The sequence below is a fragment of the Maylandia zebra genome, linkage group LG9 (assembly GCF_041146795.1).
Source record: "Maylandia zebra isolate NMK-2024a linkage group LG9, Mzebra_GT3a, whole genome shotgun sequence".
In the NCBI taxonomy this organism is placed as follows: Eukaryota; Metazoa; Chordata; class Actinopteri; order Cichliformes; family Cichlidae; genus Maylandia; species Maylandia zebra.
Window position 1 is genome coordinate 809,397 of NC_135175.1, and position 10,002 is coordinate 819,398.

The window sequence follows — 10,002 nt, forward strand, 5'->3', positions numbered from 1 at the left end:
GGATTGATTTGGCATGTTCAACCACTGTTACACCAAACTCTCTCACTTATAACATGATAAAGGCCTCTTACTCAGTGTCATGGATTTTCTATACTTTTGGGGACACAGGGCCAAAGTCTGAGGCAATAAGTCAGATCAAAGAAGGCAATGATTCTAAAATGGGAGTTTACTTATGTCATTATATATATCCAGGAATATGTGCCAGAGGATAGTTGTCATGAAATCAATATTAAATCAAAGTATTCCTTAATTACCACAGCTGACACGAGTTCTCCATAGCTGCCTGCTGTCTCAGGATCTGTCTCCAAAAAGGACCAGGGAGCACTAACATGTTATGTTCTAAAATGATGAAGAAAATGTACATTAAACATAATATAAACTTACTGAGTGAAGTAATGTCAAGAGGATTCCTTTAGCTCCTATTGGGTTGGTTCCTTGATCAATGCAATACAGAATCATTAATCTGGTTTTATGTAATGTCCTCAAAACATGTCAAAATGAGGCTCACTAGTCTGTGTGGCCTCCACATGCCTGTATGACCTCCCTACAACACCTGGGCATGCTCCTGATGAAGTGGCAGATGCTCTCCTGATGGATCTCCTCCCAGACTCCAGGACTAAAGCATCTGCCCACTCATGGACATTTTGTGGTGCAGTTGGTGGATGGAGCGAGACATAATGTCCCAGTTGTCCTCAATTGGATTCAGTTCTGGGGAATGGGCGGGCCAGTCCACAGCATCAATGCCTTCATCTTGCAGGAACTGCTGACACACTCCAGCCACATGAGGTCTAGGATTGTCTTGCATTAGGAGGAACCCGGGGCCAACCGCACCAGCATATGGTCTCACAAGGGGTCTGAGGATCTCATCTCAGTACCTAATGGCAGTCAGGCTACCTCTGCCGAACACATGGAGGGCTGTGCAGCTCCCCAAAGAAATGCCACCCCACACCAAAACTGACCCACTGCCAAACTCATGCTGGAGGATGTTGCAGGAAGCAGAAGGTTCTCCACGGCGTCTCCAGACTGTCACAAGTGCTCAGTGTGAACCTGCTTTCATCTGTGAGGAGCACAGGGCGCCAGTGGCAAAGTCGCCAATCTTTGTGTTGTCTGGCAAATGCCAAACATCCGGCACTGTGTTGGGCTGTAAGCACAACCCCACCTGTGGACGTCGGGCCCTCATACCACCCTCATGGAGTCCATTTCTGACCGTTTGAGCAGACGTGCACATTTGTGGCCTGCTGGAGGTCATTTTGCACAGCTCTGGCCTTTCTTTCCTACCCCACAGTACCTTCCCTTACCATTTGTTTCATACTCTTTTACTTCTTCTTTGATGACGGTTGTCTTTCTAGATAAGCAATTTCATTTGCTCTGGGGCGAGTCACTGGCTCGGGTGCATTCTGGGACTGTCAGTTCACCAGTGTGCTGGCATGCTTCTTAACAAACACACCACTACAGCAAACATCTCAATTGTACTTGTTGATTTCTTTGACAAAACACTGAACAAAAAATTTACTTGTGAGTGTGCTGCCTGGTGCTTTTAAATTTTGTGATAATTTGAGCAGCCCAGAAAGCATCCCATAAATTAAATTATGTTATCGTATCTGAACATGTACACTAGTCATTAAATTAGATGGGAAATAATGATTCAGGGTAAACAACTGCACCAAGGAAATTCCATTTTTCTTATCAAAATGTAAAATGTCTGTTGAAAAATCACATTGAACAGAGATGTGATTAACTTTTTATTTTACCAAACATAACATCAATGATGACACAATCAGTCTTCATCAGAAGTGCTCAAATCACTCTCAGTGGCATCGTCTGGAATGTCCTCCTCCTCCTCCGAGTCCATTTCCAGGAGTGGTTGGTGGCTGAGGATTCTCTTGTACACGTCCTTTACTTTGAGCATTTCAGCTTTCAGTTCACTTTGTTTTTTTAAAACCAGGCTACAGAGTCCCTTCTGTGCATCCTCCGACATGCCAACAAAGGAGGCTGTAAAAAGAACAAAACAAATAAATATGAGAAAAGTAAAAAAAACAAACAAAAAAAAAACCTCACCTCATAAACACAAGGAATTAGGATGCTGTAATTAAACATTTTTTTAAAAGGGAGAAGGCAGTGTTAGCTAGCAATCTAAATATAGGTAAAAGATCCAGTAAGACTTTAGCATCTGCTCTTATTTTCAATCGATTCATCAAAAAATTAATAAATAAATAAAGTGCTTACAGTCTGAGGAGATTGTCCCCAACACCACAGAACGCATTCGCAACACTGTCCAGTGATGCCGCATCTCCCTGCAAAGGATCATCTCCTCCTCTCTCAGGCGCCTCACAGCCATCACCTTCTCAAAGACCTTTCTCTTTGTCCGGAGGTCAGCAGCAGCTACAGTTTAACAACATCAGATGGGAAAACATAGTAGCATATTATGATTCAAGAACAAAACATTCAACTACTGCTCAGATACTGGGAGTTTGTTTAAAAAGGATATTTATAAATCAAGAGCTTACGTTCACTTGTGCTCTGCCAGGGCCAAATATCGGTCTGCATGAGGGCATCACTGGATACGATTTGCTTTGTTGGTTCAGCGAGCTTGTTGTAGTCGTCAACAGCAGCCGCCAAGCGTTTCTTCTCAACTAAGATGACCTTGCGAATTCTGTGTCGCCTCTTGTTGCTATCTGTAAATAATCATAAAAAATTCACACCTTCACATAATGTATATAGTTTCATTTTAATCTACACTCATCAATTTGTTTGCTAGAACAAATCACATCCAGCTCAAACAAACCTGGATCTGATTTGATTCTGTTTACAAAGTAGCTGCACAAGCTGTACAAACTGAGCATCAAACGGTCCGTTTCAAAGAAACTGGGACGTACCATTTTGTCTGTAAAGACTTTGTGTTCGCACTCTGATGATGACGACAAGCTCCTCTATTCGTGCCTGCAACGCTCCAAGGCTGCCATCAGTTTGATCACTTTCTAAGTGAGAGGAATATTAATCAGAGCACAGGATGAGTAACAGTCACCAAACTACAGTGGACTCTGTAATCACTGACTTGATGACATTCATTATAAGACATCTGGAGCCTTCATGTGCTGCTATCTCATGATAATCATGAGATAACAAGTATGTTGGTGTTCAGGTTTATAAAACCAACTAGTACGACATCATTTCAACCCAGGTTCTATCCAATTTGATGAAACGCAACAACTCTGCCATAAATTTGCTTTTACAAGGCTTATTTTTCATTGTTTGTTGACACTGTCAGAAAGATCTTAACTCTAAGTTCTTTAATGAGGCCATGGTGGGTCCTATTGTTATACATGAGTGCATTATATTGAGACTCACCTTCAGCCCATTTCTGCACATCGGCCACCCATTGCTGCAGTGTGTCGTCATCCACACCCAGCTCATTTCTGGTCGCATTCAGGCTCTCCACTTGTTCTCTAAGGATCCTTATGATCTAAGAATGCATTCATAAATGTCATTCATATTGACATTAAAAGAGTACTGGTGTTTTCCCCCATTACCACACACATTAAAATGGGTGTTGAAAAAATGACCTTTAGATATCGCTGGCTCAAAGTGCGGCCCAGTTGTTCCATTTTCCTTTTGTTCCACCCCAAAGCCAGGAGGGTCAGCATGTCTGTTCGCCCTGCATTTCAGTTAGTATACAAATTAGAATTAATGAGCAGGAGACTGAGTGGAATCTCAGACACGGACACACACCTGCTTTAGACATGTACTTCGTTGTGATGGCCGCCCTAGACAGGAAACTGTTTACTTGTTCCACCTCTTCTCCAACTGTTGAACCGGCCCCATCCTGAAACGCACCTCCCCATTTGATCTATAGAAAGGAGGTCACAATACATGACTGCTGAATTCATTCAACCTTATAACAAAATGTCTCAAACTAATCCAAAACTACAAGCTGCAGTATACCTCGCATTTCCAAGTGTGAGCCTTTGCATGCATGACGGAGAGAAAAGGACGCATTGACAAGAGGTTCCTCAGCTCAGGGCACTGCTGAGCCACCTTGGTTAAATAGGGGAAATATTTACAGGCCACATCGGAGCAAAGGAACGTAATACAGTGGGGCAAAAAAGTATTTAGTCAGCCACCGATTGTGCAAGTTCCCCCACCTAAAATGATGACAGCGGTCAGTAATTTGCACCAGAGGTACACTTCAACTGTGAGAGACAGAATGTGAAAAAAAAATCCATGAATCCACATGGTAGGATTTGTAAAGAATTTATTCGTAAATCAGGGTGGAAAATAAGTATTTGGTCAATAACAAAAATACAACTCAATACTTTGTAACATAACCTTTGTTGGCAATAACAGAGGTCAAACGTTTACTATAGGTCTTTACCAGGTTTGCACACACAGTAGCTGGTATTTTGGCCCATTCCTCCATGCAGATCTTCTCGAGAGCAGTGATGTTTTGGGGCTGTCGCCGAGCAACACGGACTTTCAACTCCCGCCACAGATTTCCTATGGGGTTGAGGTCTGGAGACTGGCTAGGCCACTCCAGGACTTTCAAATGCTTCTTACGGAGCCACTCCTTTGTTGCCCGGGCGGTGTGTTTTGGATCATTGTCATGTTGGAAGACCCAGCCTCGTTTCATCTTCAAAGTTCTCACTGATGGAAGGAGGTTTTGGCTCAAAATCTCACGATACATGGCCCCATTCATTCTGTCCTTAACACGGATCAGTCGTCCTGTCCCCTTGGCAGAAAAACAGCCCCATAGCATGATGTTTCCACCCCCATGCTTCACAGTAGGTATGGTGTTCTTGGGATGCAACTCAGTATTCTTCTTCCTCCAAACACGACGAGTTGAGTTTATACCAAAAAGTTCTACTTTGGTTTCATCTGACCACATGACATTCTCCCAATCCTCTGCTGTATCATCCATGTGCTCTCTGGCAAACTTCAGACGGGCCTGGACATGCACTGGCTTCAGCAGCGGAACACGTCTGGCACTGCGGGATTTGATTCCCTGCCGTTGTAGTGTGTTACTGATGGTGACCTTTGTTACTTTGGTCCCAGCTCTCTGCAGGTCATTCACCAGGTCCCCCCGTGTGGTTCTGGGATCTTTGCTCACCGTTCTCATGATCATTTTGACCCCACGGGATGAGATCTTGCGTGGAGCTCCAGATCGAGGGAGATTATCAGTGGTCTTGTATGTCTTCCATTTTCTGATGATTGCTCCCACAGTTGATTTTTTCACACCAAGCTGCTTGCCTATTGTAGATTCACTCTTCCCAGTCTGGTGCAGGTCTACAATACTTTTCCTGGTGTCCTTCGAAAGCTCTTTGGTCTTGGCCATGGCGGAGTTTGGAGTCTGACTGTTTGAGGCTGTGGACAGGTGTCTTTTATACAGATGATGAGTTCAAACAGGTGCCATTCATACAGGTAACGAGTGGGGGACAGAAAAGCTTCTTACAGAAGACGTTACAGGTCTGTGAGAGCTAGAGATTTTCCTTGTTTGAGGTGACCAAATACTTATTTTCCACCCTAATTTACGTATAAATTCTTTACAAATCCTACCATGTGAATTCATGGATTTTTTTTTCACATTCTGTCTCTCACAGTTGAAGTGTACCTCTGGTGCAAATTACTGACCTCTGTCATCATTTTAGGTGAGGAAACTTGCACAATCGGTGGCTGACTAAATACTTTTTTGCCCCACTGTATGTCCTGGGACGTTAGCTGCCAACTTCCTCTGGAGAAAAAGGGGGTAAGCAAAGATCTCCCCTCGAAACATGTTCAATGCAGCTAAGAGGACTCCGTGGCGACAAACAGCTATTTCCATGCCCTCCTCATCCAACTTCCCAGTGGACTTTTTGGACGACTCCTTTGCTGCAGTCCAAGATGAAGATCCGCACAACCCTTTCCCCGGGACCTATACACTCAAAGATTTTAACATAAAAGATATGACATGATTAAGGCCCTATCAGGGACAAACTTTTTAAAACAAATGCATAACAATTAGCTGAATTAGCCTCGAGTCACACAAGACCTCATATCTCCCCAGGACAGCACTGATAACACAAAATAAAAATCATGTTGTTTTTTTTAAATACACATGGTGACAAAATTAAGTACACATTAAGATAAAGTAAAGTAAATAGTATTACGACAACACCAAGAGAAAAATAAAAAAAAATATCGACCCATCCATATATGTCTACACACACAAACACACACACACACACACACACACACGTATGTGTATATGGTTACGGCATTAACGTCATTTTAACACGATTAACGCTAACAGCACTAATATATATATGTGTATCTTACATGATTTGTGTGTCTCTGGATGTATTTCACAAACTCAGCAACTTCCTCATCTTTTTCAATGACGACACCTTCAAAATTCCCCTGCTCTGAAGTGCTGAACGAACACAGTGACAGTTGTTTGAAAAGAAACATTAAAATACATTTTTCTACAAATCCATATTTGACTTATGTACACAATGCATAACGTACCTTGCATTAGACTGAAAGCGATAAAGCTTGCGGTTTCCATCAACTGAGACGGCAAGCATGTCTGGAGTGCAGGCAGGGCAGCTAAAGCATGGCTCCTTGCACATCCTGTCCACCTCAAACTTTACAGCACTCCACTCCAAGAAACTTTTACTGAAGGCATCAGCTGATATTCGGCCATTCTTTTACATAGAGGACATACAACAGAATATTCAAGGACAGTCATCATAAACATTGATTTGCACAATTTCCTTAAACTTAGCAAATTTAGAAACTCACCCTTCCAAAATGGGCTGTTCGTTCATCCAGCATTTTGACAAATGCCTTAAGTGACATCCCTGGTGCAGCCTTCTTAATGTCATAGAAAGACTGAAAGACATCCATTGAAAACAGGGTGCAGAAATTTAAGGTGCCAGGCCAATATCCACTACCCAGGATGTCCTTAACTGAGGGGGACCACATTAGGCCACAGCTGGTGCAGCTCACCACTGGCAGTGCAAGGTTATAACGGCCTTTAGAAAGGATAAGGATAAATTCAGTCATGGCTCAAAGCATTCATTTTTTTCATGTTGTTTTCAAATCGGTCTGGTAAATCCAAATGACCTTTGACAGGTTCCCACATATACTGCGGGCCGAGAGTAATTAAAACCAAGATAGCAATGCACAATTTGCAATAAAACCTCCAAACACATCTATTGTGTATGTAGTGTGTGACAAAAGGGCAACTTACCATTTATGGTTAGAGCCACAATTGCGCCGGGTGAAACCTCAACGTTACCTGCTGGGCAGTCACACACATGGTCTGGCCTTTGCACAGGCAACAGCCGAACTAACATTAAAACACACAATATATATAAAAAGAATTAGAAATTAACTGATACACAATAAATATACAATAACAGCACCCACTCATACTCATACATAGCAAGAAATGCATAAGACTTAAAAACTGTACCTATTGGCTTGTGAAACTCTGATGAAGGCTGCAAAAACTCTCCTGTTACTGCCTCTCTGTTGTGCAGGACAAAGCGTGTGTGAACTGCAATATCACAGTCAGCACAAAGGAATGGAAGAGGCAGGCAGTCCAGACACCTCACAACTACTTGTTTGCCACACTGACACACACGGTGTGACTGTGGATCCAGAGTAGCTAACATATTGTCTATAAGACAAGGCCTGGCCTCTTTCCACTTTTGCGAGGACACCATATTTCTGATCGCCCAGTGAGTAGCAGCTGACTCAGACGACATCTCACAAGTCATGGCTGTGTCCTCTTCTCCATCCTCCAACAACTGAAGGAGCTCCTGACGAAGCACCTCAGTTCCATACACTAACAGAAAAAAAATAAAGAAAGGAAGAAACTCTTCCACAAAGTGAAAAACACTCTAGGCAGTATGTTTCTTAGGACTCCACAAAAGCCCTGCATAACTCAACTATAACAACAAATATAAAAGTAAACAGAAATCACAATATATACAAGAAGGTAAAGTACCTTTTGTTGGGTTGACACTGGCAACATAACTAGGTTCTTCACGTGGACATTGATGCTGCTCTCTGGACACTGGGGGGGGGGGGGGGGGGGGGGGAAATGAAGAATATTTACTTACTGAAATTCTTTGGTGAAAACAAGTTGTGAGATAAAATCAATGGTTGTGTGAACACTGACCACGTGGCATGCAACTAGTACTTCGACTGGTTGATGGTCTTTGAGGAATAAAATCTCCCTGTCTGTCACGTTTTTTCCAGCGCACTGGTCTTGGCTGAGGTTCACTCTGTGCATCATTCTACGCAATTAACAAGGAAAAAAGGGAACACCTAAAATACAGTCTATGGTTAAAGCAAAGATTATCAAACATCTTAAGTTAACCAACTTAATTTGACATAAACTTTAAAAAAAATTCAAATAACATAACGTTTACTCCGTACAAAATATTAGACAAGCGTGTTCCCTCTTTAACAACTGTTTCCACTAAAAATGTTACCTGCATATCTTGAAGGAGTTCGTCAGCAGCCTGAAGCTCTTCCTCCAGCTCGGGATCCTCTAAATCACTCATTTTCAAGCTAAAGAGGAAAGAGATTTTTGCAGAACTCAGTGACATAAACACATAACTAACGCAATTCAAATGATTTTCAGTCTTGGCGCTCCGGTTAATGTTAGCAATTAACGTTAGCATCATCAGTTTGTAAAGAGCTAGCAGAACTCTTAGCGCAAAAACTGCTTTACGCACCATGTGAGGGTATTTTGCAGCACACAAGTCCTTTAACATTTGTAATAGATTTAATCCATCATCGTTGGATTAAATGGCTAATGCTGCAGTAGCCACGTGTAGTCGTTACCTAGCAAGCATGCTGACGGTAGCTGTAGCCATTTTTAAATACATTACACCGTTTCCGAGATCAGTCACCTCTGTTTGTTTGAAGCTTTTATGAAAAAACAAACTTTGAAACACACATCAAGGTATTACTTTAAATATATGTATTTTTTACATACCTGCATTAGAATCAATCAGTTCCGCCTCATTTTCTTATTCTTATAAATGGGTCTCTCCGTTCTCCCATCAGGCTTTGCTTACACAGGTTGCGTCTGATTGGCTGGAGCCGAGCGCGTCCAAAACTAACAGGAGTGGTGAATGAATCTATAAATGTGTTTTACGTGTGAAATGAAAATAATAAACCTAACAAAGGATTATGTATACGTTAAATCTGCGCACTTTCAGATCGTGAATCAGTTTGGAAAACACTGTGTGATGGCCACAACATGAAGCGATTTTATTGTTGAATTATCAGTGATACTTTCGTGTTTTTGTTGAGAAATGTTAACGATGTCATTAAAAGAAAGCATTAAATTAGGGAGAAAAACCCGTTCGCGGAGAGGGTCCGCGGTTCTCCAGTTAGATTGTGCTTCACGGCGTCATGTTTCGCCGTGACGGGGTTATTATTGGAGTAAATGGATGGCTGGAGCCTCTGCTCGAAGCGTCTCTGATCGCCGCGAGCGGGTTCATATTGGAATGAATTGACAACCCACAGCGTCACATAAAAACGTGGAAGGGTACCTTAGGCGTCAGCATGAGAAGTTAAGGGACGTGACAAATCGTCATTATTTTACGCGTCGGGAGTGAGAACGGGTTGCTTTTTCCTTACAGATAAATGTCGGCTTGATGACCATTAAAAAGGGTGGTTCGAAGCCATACCGTGGAAAAACTATTTTCCTAACAACAGACCCTGACGTTACTGCCACAAGTCTGCTCAATCAAGCTGTTAAAAAAATGAAGGCCTGGGGCTCGGTCACTCAGGCACAGCTGGCTGCCGGCGGAGCTCACGGGCGCGTCACTGCAACTCCCCCTGGCTTCTGCTCCGCGGCTGCTGAGTGAGCCCTCATCTGGGACTCTCCTCAGCTCTTACTGGGACAGTGGCGCGGCTGCCCCTCTGTTGGTCTTCCTTGGTCTCTTGTGTTCTGGGGGCCTCTGGATGTCTGGAGTTTTGATCTCCTCCATACCTGCTTCATAC

At 42.8% G+C, this 10,002-nt stretch overlaps 1 protein-coding gene and 2 long non-coding RNA genes across 3 annotated transcripts; all 3 read right to left on the bottom strand.

Moving 5' to 3' along the window:
• Positions 1–1,729: 1,729 nt before the first annotated feature.
• On the bottom strand, positions 1,730–3,605 carry LOC143420542 (uncharacterized). Its single transcript, XM_076888728.1, has 6 exons — positions 3,564–3,605; positions 3,349–3,463; positions 2,877–2,978; positions 2,508–2,675; positions 2,227–2,382; positions 1,730–1,992 (listed from the first exon to the last, which is right to left on the bottom strand). The coding sequence occupies exons 1-6, from the start codon at positions 3,603–3,605 to the stop codon at positions 1,778–1,780; spliced, it is 798 nt and encodes a 265-aa protein (XP_076744843.1). The 3' UTR covers positions 1,730–1,777.
• A 1-nt stretch (position 3,606) lies between these two features.
• LOC112432162 (uncharacterized) lies at positions 3,607–4,084 on the bottom strand. Its single transcript, XR_003022859.2, has 3 exons — positions 3,943–4,084; positions 3,730–3,847; positions 3,607–3,655 (listed from the first exon to the last, which is right to left on the bottom strand). It is a non-coding gene; the product is annotated as an uncharacterized LOC112432162 (long non-coding RNA).
• A 3,415-nt stretch (positions 4,085–7,499) lies between these two features.
• Positions 7,500–8,767, bottom strand: LOC143420452 (uncharacterized). Its single transcript, XR_013100282.1, has 4 exons — positions 8,478–8,767; positions 8,162–8,279; positions 7,988–8,056; positions 7,500–7,825 (listed from the first exon to the last, which is right to left on the bottom strand). It is a non-coding gene; the product is annotated as an uncharacterized LOC143420452 (long non-coding RNA).
• Positions 8,768–10,002: the final 1,235 nt, after the last annotated feature.

Excerpts from the sequence above, each read along its gene's own strand:
- LOC143420542 (XM_076888728.1), bottom strand. The coding sequence starts at position 3,605 with ATGGAACAACTGGGCCGCACTTTGAGCCAGCGATATCTAAAG. Across the intron at positions 3,464-3,563 it reads TGAGCCAGCGATATCTAAAG|ATCATAAGGATCCTTAGAGA; the intron begins GTCATTTTTTCA and ends ATGCATTCTTAG. Across the intron at positions 2,979-3,348 it reads TGTGCAGAAATGGGCTGAAG|AAAGTGATCAAACTGATGGC; the intron begins GTGAGTCTCAAT and ends CCTCTCACTTAG.